A 12,796-nucleotide genomic window follows, 5' to 3' on the forward strand; every position below is an offset into this window, starting at 1 on the left:
GGGGAGACCAACAATCAAAAAAATGTCCAGGCCATTCGAGCACGATCAGCAATACCCGGCAGCGGGGCTGGTTGCTGATAAGTGTCACACACAGCGATCTCGCTGGTGAGATCGCTGTTGTGTCACAAAACTTGTGACTCAGCAGCAGTCTCGCTAGCGAGATCGCTGTGTGTGACGGGGGCTTTACACATTAGTCTACACTTTCAAAGTCAAAGGAATTGTCCACTTAATAAAACACCTTGGGATGTTTTGTAAATGCATATTACTTACTAATACACTTACAAAGATTTCATGATGTGAAGATATTAGTGTCAGTTTTAGTCCTGGAAATTACTTCTTAAACGTGCGCACAGCGCAGGTGAAAGTTTGGTTTTCTAACCATTATACTGATCCCTGTGTAGAGAATTAAGCATAAGATTAGGATACGCAATATCCCTATCATTCTAAGCATTGAAGAAATATTGGAGGGAAAGTATTATCTTTCTCACCTTCAAACAGCCTTTATTTAATCTTTTCAATGCTTTCAGGCTCTCCATAAATGTTCAAAAACCTTATCAGTCACTATCGAGTTAAAAAAATGAGAGTCCTCAGTGGTTGATTCTTGATTCTTTTTAATGGCTAAATGAAAAGATGACAATTAGAAAACTTTCAAGACTTGTCTTTGTAGTCCTGTTTCTGATAGTATAGAGTCTTGCTTTAAACTTTCCCTGAAAGGATAGGAAGTATGAATCTAAAAAGCCCCAGTGGCTAGTGTAAAAATATCAAGATTAGTCATTTTTTTGTAATTAAAGTACAATATTAAAAACACATGTAAGACAAATATCTTATTTGAACAATAGGTCATTTCCTGATTATAGCTTCCCTTTATAGCTTACTAAGGTGCAGCACATGGTAAAGAGGGTTACTCTGAGTTCAGGATTACAAACTCATACAAGTAAAGCTATTAATCACTCTGAATGGACACTAATTTTTATTATGGAAAACTATATCTCACAAAAATTTTATGTTCCTATTGCAACAGATGAGCATAGGGGACTTATAGATCTTTAGAAAGCTAGCTGTGATACACCCTTACTATAAAATGTACCCAAGACACTAGCCAACATTTATAACCAGTGCACTTGTTTGTGTGTTCTTTCTTTCATTTATTGCTTGATATTAAATAGAAAATATTAATAAACAGAACCAAATTATTCTGTGTGGACCTCCCTAGCTTCTAGCAGCAGTCCATTGTTAATACTTTCAAGACTAAACAGATTTCTTCATCTGGCATGATTTTTAGGAAAGCCATACATGATGAAGAGACAAAAGTAGTCATGAATGATTGCCATTTGTTATCACTCTTAAAGATAGCCATCAAGAGAAATCACCATTGAGGATGACTAATTTTTTTTCAATCTACTTTCTAACTGAATACAAAGATATACTATTTTCCTTCTAACTTGTTAAAAAACACTGGGATGAGTAGGGAGAAGGGCAATGTAGTTGCAGTTTCTAATTAGAGGGACTGTGTACCTACATATCTGCATACTGTGAGAAGGGTGTAAAATATATACTTTATTCAGAACTGATGGCCTTGATCATTATGATGGCATTATGCAAATTCTTGAACCCCTTACCAACATCAGGAGTAATAGTATGCCGATGTCAGTATCTCTCCCTTTGATGTGGGCTCCGGCGGTGAGCCCACATCTTTTCCAGGACATGTCAGTTGTCATGTGCCCACTGACATGTGCCCGCAATAGTCGCTGGTGGAATCGCATTCCACCCATGGCTATAAACTAGTTAAATGCTGCTGTCAAACACTGACAGCAGCATTTAAGTGGTGCTTCAGGCCATCGGGCCAGAAATGCGCTCACTGTTGACCCACGTCACGTGATCGCGGGTCACCGGAGGGTCAGCATGACAACCTGGGGCCTGTATGGTTGTCAGTGCCAAATTTCTATGAGCACCACCCAGTGGGTGGCCCTCATAGCAAGTCAGTAATTCTGCTACATAGAGGCAATCTGCTCATCGCCTCAATGTAGCAGAGCCGATCGAGTTGTGCCAGCTTCTAGTATCCTATTGAAGCATGGCAAAAGTAAAAAAGTGTTCAAAAATATATTAAAAGAAATATAAAAGTTTAAATCACCTTCCTTTAACCCCACTCAAAATAAAGCAATAAAAAAAATCACACATACACATATTAAGCATCGCCGAGCTCAGAATCACCCTGTCATGATCCATGCTGGATCATGTCAGATAAGAGCACTGGTAACCTTTTTTTTCCTCTCTCTAAGCTTTGTGCTTAGAGATAGTTTTGCCCCCAGTGGCCTGTATGGTCATTGCACTGGTGTTTTTAGAGATAGTTTGCCCCCAGTGGTGGTTAGTGTAATTGCACGGGAATCACTAACAGGTGTGTTTACTCAATAAAGGTGTGTCAGTTGTGCTCATTCACGTCTGTGATATTATTGTTGGTCTTTTCCAACCAGCCTGGGTGAAGGAGGGAGCTGGAGGAGAGTCCAGGACAGCTCAGTCAGAGTCCTGGAGTGGCAGCTATGGTGTCAGCAAGGAGTTCGTGTAAAGCATGGTGGAGTGGCAGCTATGGTGTCAGTGAAGAATTCTTGCAAAGCTTGGTGGAGTGGCAGCTATGGTGTAGAGCTGCACTCAGTTTGCTGGACTCTGTTACTGGAAAGCTGCACTCAGGTGCTGGACCCTGTTGCTGGACAGTTGCACTCAGGTGCTGGACTCTGTAGCTGGACAACTGCACTCAGGTGCTGGACTCTGTTGCTCCAAGGTGGCACTCAGTGCTGGACGCTGTTGCTGTAAAGCTGCACCCAGGTGTTGGACACGGTGGGAGGAAGATGCACTCAGGTGTTGGACTCTGTTGCCAGGAGCAAGTGCATCAGAGCAAAGCTAAGTGTTTCCCTGTTTGTCACTTTTCCTCATGTTGGTGTTAGTACAGTGGTGGGGCCAGTGCCTGCACCACCCAGCTCCCTAGTAAGGAATAGGTGTAGGGTGTGCTAGGGTGACAGGTATCCTGATAGGCGACAGGTGAGGAGCCTGTATAGGGAATGTTAGGAGTGTTAGGAACACTGACTCAGGGGAGCGCAGGAGGTCTCCATGTCCCCCGTTCCCTATCGCAGGGCCCACCATTGTAAATGTTTCCCTATTCCCTTTGTCTTGTTGTATTAGTTACCGGCCTGCGGGCAGCGTCAAACTGGACAATTACACGTGCTGTGTCCTGTTGTATTAGTTACCGGCCTGCTGGCCGTGTCACACAGGACGGGGCATGTGACACACCCAATATATCAATAAATAAAGGATTAATCTGATCACTAAATGGCGTAGCGAGAAAAAATTAAAAACGAGAGAATTACGGTTCTTTGGTCTCCGCGACATTGTATTAAAATGCAATAATGGGCGATCAAAAGAACGTATCTGCACCAACATGGTATCACTAAAAATGTCAGCTCTGTGCACAAAATATATGCCCTCACCTGACCTGATGTCACGAAAAATGCAGACACTGAGGGTCTCAGAAAATTGTGCAGTTTTTTCTCAAATCAAAGTTTGGAATTTTTTTCACCACTTAGATAATAAAGAACTTAGACATCTTTGGTGTCTATGAACTCTTAATGACCTTGAGAATCATAATGGCATGTCAGTTTTGGCATTTAGTGAACCTTGCAAAAAAGCCAAACAAAAAACAAATGTGGGATTGTACTTTTTTTTGCAATTTCACCGCACTTGGAATATTTTTCCCGTTATTTAGTACATGGCATGGTAAAAACAATGGTGTTATTCAAAACTACAACTTTTCCCAGAAAAAACAAGCCATCACATGGCCATATTGACGGAAAAATAAAAAGTTATGGCTCTGGGAAGAAGGGGAGCAAAAAACGAAAACGCAAAACCGAAAAAAGCTCCAGTCATGAAGGGTTTAAACAAAAAATACTTTTTCTACCATCATAAATGGTATTATAGTCCATTACAATAGTAATTATGATTATATTACCTCCTAGACAGTACAAACCTCTCTGATTGTATGTAATTTTAATTTTTAGATTATGATTTTTATTCTATGTTTTGTATTTCTATGACAACAGAAGTGGGATCGATGAGAGGCGTGAGGAGGAATAGCTCCTTGATACCCAACAATAAATAGCATTGCATGTCTCTGTGTCTGTATATGAAATCTCTCTTTTTTAATACGGTTTGATAAGGACCATCTGTGAATGAAATGTCATAGATTTTTATATGTAATTTCACTAATTAAAAAAGTCAATTAAGTAAAATAATCGGACTTTGGATATCTTTACTTGTACAATAAAGTCAGAAAGTATGTAATGTATACTATTAAAGGGTATTCCTATCTCCAAGATCCTCTCCCAATATGTAGTAGGTGTAATAATAATAATAATATTAGCAAATACTTCCAATTACAAATTAAAATAGTTCTTCTGATTTGCTATGTCGCTTATCCCATACGCAGGGCAATGCAGGAGCTTAGGTAGCCATGGTAATGATTACTCATGTAGTGACAGTTATTTAGCTGTTAGTTAGCTGTTAGTGGTCATAACCATGGATACCTAAGCTACTTCAATGTCTGCACATGGGGTAGGCGACATAGCAATTCAGAAGAACTATACTACATTTCTGGAGGTATTTGCTCTTATTATTATTACACCTACTGAATATTGGTATAGGGTCTTGGAGATGGAAATACCTCTTCGAATAAAGGTTCACTTTGAAAAACCTCCAAAAGAAACTTTATAATGCTCTCTGCTATTTGTGATAAATAGAATAACACCCCTTCCAAATACTCTGTTTCACACTATAGGAACGGAAAGAAGCACAAATAGGGTCTTATCCGATAAACAGGGTAAGAAACGTATTGAAATTCTACTCACCTGATATAGGAGAGATATAGCGCATGAAATTATCAGTCAGCTGCCGCACATCTAAAGGTCAAACCAGTGACCGCCGAAACATATAGTTAAATGGAACTTTTTTTTATGGATTCAGTGTGCTGCTTAACATGACACACAATTACTCGTGCATTATCAGATCGATGTTTTATTCACTTTCCCAACTCGTTTCGAAATACAAATCACTTCTTCCTCAGGGGTTGATATGCAGGAGAAAATAGCGTTGCTTGCAAGTTAAATACACCTGACATTTGAAAAAAAACTGGCGCCAATAGTCACGTTTTTTTTTTCGTTTTTTTTTCTGTGACTATTGGCGCCTTCAAAATAGCGAAAATTTAATATTATACTCCCAGTTTAATGTCCCAAAATGTCCAGTAGCAAAATTCAGAAATTTTTTAGCAATCTTTATTCTATTCATGGCTAAATTACTATATTGTTCAAATAATATATATAGTATTAGATAGATTGTTCTATGCAATTCCGTAGTATTCTAATGAACGCTTCATGCAAATTGAAATTTACAAACAAGAAAGCTTTAAAGTTTTCAGTAAAATTTCAACAATTTTTTAAGATATTCCTTTCTTGAAACATGTTAATCTTGCTTAGAGTATGCAAGGCTGATGATAGGAGATTTGTAAGACTCAGAGCTTACGTCTAGTTTGCCCAACAGATGCTTCATTTGTTACATTAAACTAAGATGCGGTGATAGTTTGTTATAGAGCAATTAATGGCTGTAATGGAAAAAAAAGATTGTACGTTATAGATGGGGCTTAAAACAAAGTATGCATTTTATTTATTTCCTTGCCAACTTTAATGCCTTGTGGGAACAATATAAGAATATAATGTAGAATATTAAAGAGTTGATAAAATATTGTTCTGTGAATTGTGGGACTATGAAATATTCAGCCGCAACTGTTTGGTGCAATAAAAAAGTCTAATGGCCTAATGAATGAACATTAGCAATATGCAGAATACCATACGTACAGCTCTACTGTGCTTTGGTGCTTTACAACCTTCATGCTTCAGGGGCATCATAATAATGAGCCATCATCAAAGCAAATCCTATAAAGAAAGGCATTGCTTGAGACTTTTTCAGTAACCTTTTATTTCTCATTCTACCTTTCAAAGGTATGAGTTTTTCACGTACATTCCTTTACGTAAACAGCGATAATAACAGTATAACAAAAAACAATGTTGCATCAATAAAAGTTGTTATGAAAGGCTGTAAAGATAAAAACTAATATGAAGGTACAAGGTATAATTAATTTGTTACTATAGAGCTATGTAATGTACTAGGCTGCTAAGTAGTCATGAGACAGTGTAAATCTATAAGCCATATCATGGGATTTTATAACAAAATAAGAAATATATTGTTTCAGAACTATGGCAAAATTGGTATGTATTTTGTTTTACTGCAGAGGCACATGTAACCTTTTAAGCTGCTAGTAGACCTTGGATCCCAACACTATGTGGGAGGGTTAATACAAATTTAATATGTTGAAATGGGTCTGTAATAGAAATGACAAGAGTGATCTGCGGATGATCAAGTTGGAGTCAAATTTGCTGAAATTAGCGGTTTGACATGTATCTGTGATTTGATTCGCTAGGATCTGGAACAAGAAAAAAATTCCATGCGCACGCTAATAGTATTTAGAATAACCATGTGGGATTTCCCATAATGCCCTGCAGCAAATGATTCACATGGTCTAGCTCGGTCAATGAGTGGGATATCACAGCCAGTATAATGTGCCACTTGCATATTATAAAGGCTGTATTTGCATTACGGAGCTTTACACAGTCTCAATATACTCCACAGGGATCTCTGAGTGTTATACACATATTTTCCACTCAATTAGACATTTTAAAATTAAAAGATTCCAAGCGAATATATTTGCCATAAATCAAATTCTTGTGAAACTTTCGCAAAGCCGCCAAATTAAAATTTATAATCAGTACGTTTTTAGATTCGCTAGCTAGTTTTATCTGCTGAAATTAAAAACAGAAAATAATTCAGGGTCTTTATGAAAGGGCAACCCAACAGTTTTTCTCATATGTGTTTTTGTCTTTTGAATTGCGCTTGCAAGGTTTCAATAATAATAATAATCTTTATTTTTATATAGCACTAACATATTCCTCAGCGCTTTACAGTTTGCACACAATATCATCACTGTCCCCAGTGGGGCTCACAATCTAAATTCCCTATCAGTATGTCTTTGGAATGTGGGAGGAAACCGGAGTACCCGGGGGAAACCCACGCAAACACGGGGAGAACATACAAACTCCCTTGGTGGGATTTGAACCCAGGACTTCAGCGCTGCAAGGCTGCAGTGCTAGCCACTGAGCCACCGTGCTGCCCACAGATATGAAACCGTTCACAACTTTTCAAATATTTTATCTCAGGAGAAATTGAGAAACATTTATAAACGCATATCTTTTTGTGAATGCAAGATAATTGTAGTTGCTTGCCCTTTGAGGTTTGCTTCATTGAGTTTTAAGCTATACAGATGATCACAGTTCCATAAGCTGACACCAGTGACCGGAGGTAAATTTTATACCGCGATCACAGCTGCAGGCTCACGCTGTAATTTGGGAATCGCTGCTGTCTAACCTGCGGTGATGACTTTACCACCGATCAGAAGCAGTGTTTGCCATGCGGTCTCCTGGTGTTCAGGGGGGGTGGACAAGCCTGGACAGTAACACGGTGTTGGTGCCTGAACAGTGGGCATTCAGTATGCACGCTGAACCTTACTGTTTGCCCATCTCTAGTAAGCAGCCATCATTTAAGGAAACTACAAGCTAGGAGTAGAGGATGTAAGCGCACAGCTTGTGATTGTGGTGTTCCACTGCAGTTCTGAAGAACATTGAAAAAGGGGAGCAGTAGTCTTAAGGTACTGTCACACTAAGCGATATCGCTAGCAATATCGCTATAACTTGTGACGTTATAGCGATATTGCTAGCGACATCGCTGTGTCTGATACTTACCTACAATCCGCTCCCCCGCTGGTTATCGCTGATCGCACGAGAACATTCAGGACCGCTTCTCGTCGTCAGCTTCCTGCGGCGCTTCCTGTGGACAGATGAGCGACGAGCGTGGAGCTGGGCGGGAGGACGCAGGATCGCCTAGTGTGACAGGTAAGTAGTGACCCCCGTCCCCAGCGATGTCGCTGGTGAGATCTGCCTGTGTGGCAGCTCACTAGCGACCACTTAGCGATGTACCAGCGATCCTGACCGCGTCATATCGCTGGTCGGGATCGCTGGTACATCGCTAAGTGTGACAGTACCTTTAGTCTGTCAATAAGAATACAAGTGGTAAGGAGTTTCTGGACTTACAGTGTAGAGCCAGTGTAACTGTAAATTGATCTATGATATACTTTAGTACAGCTCCTTCATGACACCATTTCTTTGCACACTGCAAACAAGGAGGGCATTTTTATTCCCCTTTGTCCATATTTTGCATGTTAAGAAAAATCTTGGAGCCAAGGTTTGTTTGTCAGAAAAGTGTGCTTCCTGGATTGTGACACAGTGATACACACTTGTTATAAGCTTTATTTTTTTGCATGTCTTTTACTATTTTGTATTAAAAAAAGACAAAGCAAAAAATGTCAAATTTCAGAAATGTAAAAGCAAATGTCAACTTCACAAAATGTGCGTGTGGTAAAACAATATATTGTTTGTCCATTATCGCATTAGTCCAATTTTGGAACAATATGTGTCAAAAACAAATAGTGTTCTTTTGAAGGTTTACATTTTAAGTAACCTAAAAAGTCTATTACTGCAGTGTGTAGTTAAATAAGCAATTGTTTACCACGATATCTATATAACGCAATAAATGTTTTTGCACTAAGCATTTTCATTCCCCCCTGCTCCCATCACTTTTCTGGAAAGAGGGTGAGTTTAGCAGGAAGGGAGGGGCCGCCAACACCTCAGCAAGTTTATTATAACTCATGAGAAAGTGGGAGAAATTAAAAAGAATATCTTGGATATATTTGACTTTTCTGCCACATATACATATGGAAGATGTACAAATTTACATAAATTTAATAAGACTATTAATACGTTTTTTGTATTTTACTCTGTTGGTCTCTGGTTTTAGACTGCTGTAGGAAATGCCAATCTAAGTCATTTCCCTTACTCCCTCCTGACACCCCGTTTTCAACATAATATTATAAATCAGGAGTACAGAAGACATAACACAAGCAATGCAGTCATGTTTGTTCACTGGCTTTCAAGAAATATTCCTTAAATAGAAATGAAGGAAGAGAGCTCAATGTTGAGGGCAATGCACAAGGATACGTTCTCCTTCCTGCCCATTCAAACTAAATGCTCTTCTTGTTCCCAATTCCTTATAACTGTTTTGATGACTGCTAAGAAAACTTGGTCTGTGTATGTAAACATTGAAAATATTACATTGCAAAGGGTTTTAGGGTACATATTAGTTGAATTGAATAGGATTTCAGCGAATGGGGGTTTCAGCAAAATTTCTTAACCAGCTCTAAAGAACTCATGTGCAGTAATTTATATGTGCAAGTAATTTGCATTGGTTGTGTAAATACTACACGCTTGATAGCAGAGAATGGCCATGTTTTCACATTCCTTTGATAAATTATAGTAATGTACAGATTTCTGAATATTTACCAGAGGATTAGGTTATTATTTAACTTATGAGCAGATGAATACTGAACTTGCTAACTTTCCAGTAAAATTGCTTGTCACATATGTCTATCTTTACAGCTGAGTCCGAATGCAGGATGTCTTCGAGCATTACTGAAGATGCTGTATTGTCCATACTGTCGGGGGTTGCCCAATTTGAAGCCTTGCACCAACTACTGCCTCAACGTTTTGAAGGGATGTTTAGCCAATCAGGCTGATTTGGATATTGAATGGAATCTCTTTGTTGGTATGGAAATATATATATTCATTGTTGTTGGGTATCGAAAATGTGCAGTATTGTTTAAGTGTTATAAAGAAGATCGGATATACAGCAGTTCAAGTCTGAATACAGTCAGTTAGCCAATTTGCCAAAAGGTCTGTTATGAAACTATATAATTTCTGGCTGAAATAAACTTCTTGTCTGGTCTTCCAGGTCAGTTTCTCATGAGTGCATTAATAAACTTATATAACACGTATCTATTTTATAAATATATTATAGACCTAATTGCATCAGATGTGAGACCATATATGTACTAGATTCATATTTCTGATTACAATCTTCTAGTAAGAAAATAGAATTACATAAGTCAGATTTATTGAAAAATAAATGTAATGGGGATTCAATACTGTAACATACCGATGACATGTATATCAACATGCATTACTTTCATGCTGATAGCATATACTCTTTAAAGTCTATAGACAGTGCTACAAATGCACCTACATTTATACCTGTATTTCAAGCAATTTATATAGAGTTAAAGGATATTTCTCTTCCCAGAGCAAATTAAATTAACACATAATATATTTTGTGGCCAACTTCTTTAATCCCATAGTGCAAAATTACATAACTCTACATCCGAGTTAGGGTTCTGAAAGTATGGAGAGAGATTAGCTGCCTCCATGTGGGGTGGATACCGGAAGAAGTACCAACTCTTATCGGCATCCAACTCCTATAAGCCCCTCACCTTGTGCCTGCTATCTTTGAAATCCTGTGAAGCACAGCTATAGGTTACACATTGTAGGAGACAACAATTTGCTTAATATATACATTATATAGAGTATACTCAAGACAACTGTATTTCAGTATAAAATATAAGCAATCAAATAATTAGAGGGTCATGTCCCCTACTGGGACTGAAAATTAAGGTTAGAAATTGAAAAACACATTTAAAAATATAAAAGAAATGTTAAAAATTGTAAAATTGTAACCAATGCCTTATCTTCTTTTAAAAATAAAGAGATAAAAAAATCATATTTGGCATTGCTATTGCATCCAAATAAGTCCAGTCTATCAAAATATTAAATTAATTAACACTTAAGGTAAACGCCATGAAGAGAAATAACATTGAAATCTAAGACTAAAGGTTTTTCAGTCTCTACACCTCACTAAAAAATGCAATTAAAAGAGATAAAATAGTCACACCAGCAGTAAGAATGAACCCTCTTCCACCACCAAAGAAAATTTTACAACTTTTCTTCCCAATTCAGTTTTTGCTTCTCATTTTTCAGCATATTGTATGGTAAAAGGAATACTGTCATATAAAACTACATCCTGTCCTGCATAAAACAAGTTCTCATATGGCTAGGTAAGTGAAAAAATATAATAATTATTGCCCTTGAAAGAAGGGTAAAAAATTGAAAAAATAAAAATAAAAAACCATTTAGCTCTTAAAAGGTTAAAATGATACAGTAATAAGGGTATTGCTTCAGATGTGTTTGGCAGAAATTAATTGAATGGAATAACTTGATTATTTTATTAATTTCTTAGTACCTCTACCTTATAAAAATACTGTTTTTACTTTCTGTAATGTGTCTGTAACAGCTTCTGACAGTTATATGCCGCTATAAAAAAGGTGCTTAATCACTGACAAATAAAGGGAAGGTAGGCAGCCATTAAGGAGTTAAAAATGAAAACTACAAGCTTTAAAAAGAATTGGTTTTGCAAACTGAAAAAAGGGATTTATGAAGAATGTAGTGATAAATGTCTTGTAGAATGCTGATAACACCTTCTATCCAGCCTTTCTGATGCAGTGGACTCTTTTTCTATCTCATCAGAGAAGCATTGGTAGATTAATTACCAGCACAAGTGGATTTATCAACTAGTTGGAAGCAGTAATTAATCTAGCTGCACTCTTCAATAGATCCATAAAACATTTACCAGCTGTACAGTGCAAGAACAAGTTTTAGAATTCTGATCTGGCATTGTTCATGTGAATTAAGTTTTCAAATGTGTTACTTTATGCTTCTGTGAAATAATGAGTTTAGATCTGTGCACATAGTAGATGTTACAGTCGAGACCAAATGTTTTGATACTGATACAAATTTTAGCTTTATCAGTTTTGCGGCTTGTGTTTTTAGATCTTTTAGTCAGATGATTCTATGGTTACTTAAGTACAATTATAAGAATTTCATAAGTTTTTTTAACTGATATTGACAAATACATCAAGTTTATGCAAATATGTACAGTGTTACAGTGTTGACCCTTATTTATTAAGATTTCTTCTATTCTCACTGGATATGCTAGATATAAGCTTCTGGACCAAATCCTGACTAATGGCAATCCATTCTTGTATAGCTTCTTCCAACAATCCTGGAGCAATGTGATGATAAAAAAATCTTTTTACAATATGATGAAGCACAGTGTTACAAGGTTGAAGTGATAATTAAGTGGCTTGGTGAACAAAACACTGACATTTTCTGTCCATGGCAAGAAAATGCCTCAAAGCTTAATCCCATTGAGAACTTGTGGTCAATCCTTAAAAAGCAGGTGAGCAAACAAAAACAGGAATTGTGTCCATTACCATTGGATTAAAAGCAAAACTACACGTGAATGGTCTTAGATTGCTTTATTATTAGCTTGACAAAGGACTCATTTGACCCATTTTTATTACTAGTACTGGAGAGGTGTTCTGCGATACGTTTCTTTAATTTTCTAGTAGTACAACCTATGTAACATGTCTGACAAATACAGCCTACAATACAATGCACAACATGATGCGAATTACAATTGATGAATTCATCAACCATGCAGTTTGCACCATTTGGTAACAAGAAACAGGATTGTACACATTGCACAAATTCCCCACATATTTAAAAAGCCATTTTGTGAAAGACAGGTAGGCTTGGTTGTATGTTCCAGGAAAAGGCTTGGAGAAAGGATGTTGCCCAGAGTACACCCTCTTCTGGATACATATTGGCAACCATTTCTAAGAATACCTTAGAGCAGGGGTCCC

At 37.5% G+C, this 12,796-nt stretch overlaps 1 protein-coding gene and 1 long non-coding RNA gene across 5 annotated transcripts in view; one reads left to right on the top strand and one right to left on the bottom strand.

Annotated features, from left to right (window-relative positions):
• GPC6 (glypican 6) overlaps positions 1–12,796 on the top strand; it is a 1,398,086-nt gene that overhangs the window by 845,966 nt on the left and 539,324 nt on the right. For both annotated transcript variants that reach the window (XM_073580450.1, XM_073580451.1), the window contains exon 4: positions 9,642–9,807. In XM_073580450.1, the coding sequence (XP_073436551.1) occupies positions 9,642–9,807 (166 nt within the window). The remainder of the gene's footprint in view (positions 1–9,641; positions 9,808–12,796) is intronic.
• The window catches only part of LOC141094566 (uncharacterized), a 40,287-nt gene that overhangs the window by 2,024 nt on the left and 25,467 nt on the right, over positions 1–12,796 (bottom strand). For 2 of the 3 annotated variants that reach the window (XR_012233105.1, XR_012233104.1), the window contains 4 exons: positions 5,895–5,972; positions 4,893–5,102; positions 489–618; positions 283–393 (listed from right to left, as the gene is read on the bottom strand). This is a non-coding gene — a long non-coding RNA (uncharacterized lncRNA). The remainder of the gene's footprint in view (positions 1–282; positions 394–488; positions 619–4,892; positions 5,103–5,894; positions 5,973–12,796) is intronic. The other variant, XR_012233106.1, reaches the window with a different exon arrangement.

Source organism: Dendrobates tinctorius, unplaced genomic scaffold (assembly GCF_039654945.1).
Source record: "Dendrobates tinctorius isolate UK_male_01 unplaced genomic scaffold, ASM3965494v1 ptg000064l, whole genome shotgun sequence".
NCBI lineage: Eukaryota > Metazoa > Chordata > Amphibia > Anura > Dendrobatidae > Dendrobates > Dendrobates tinctorius.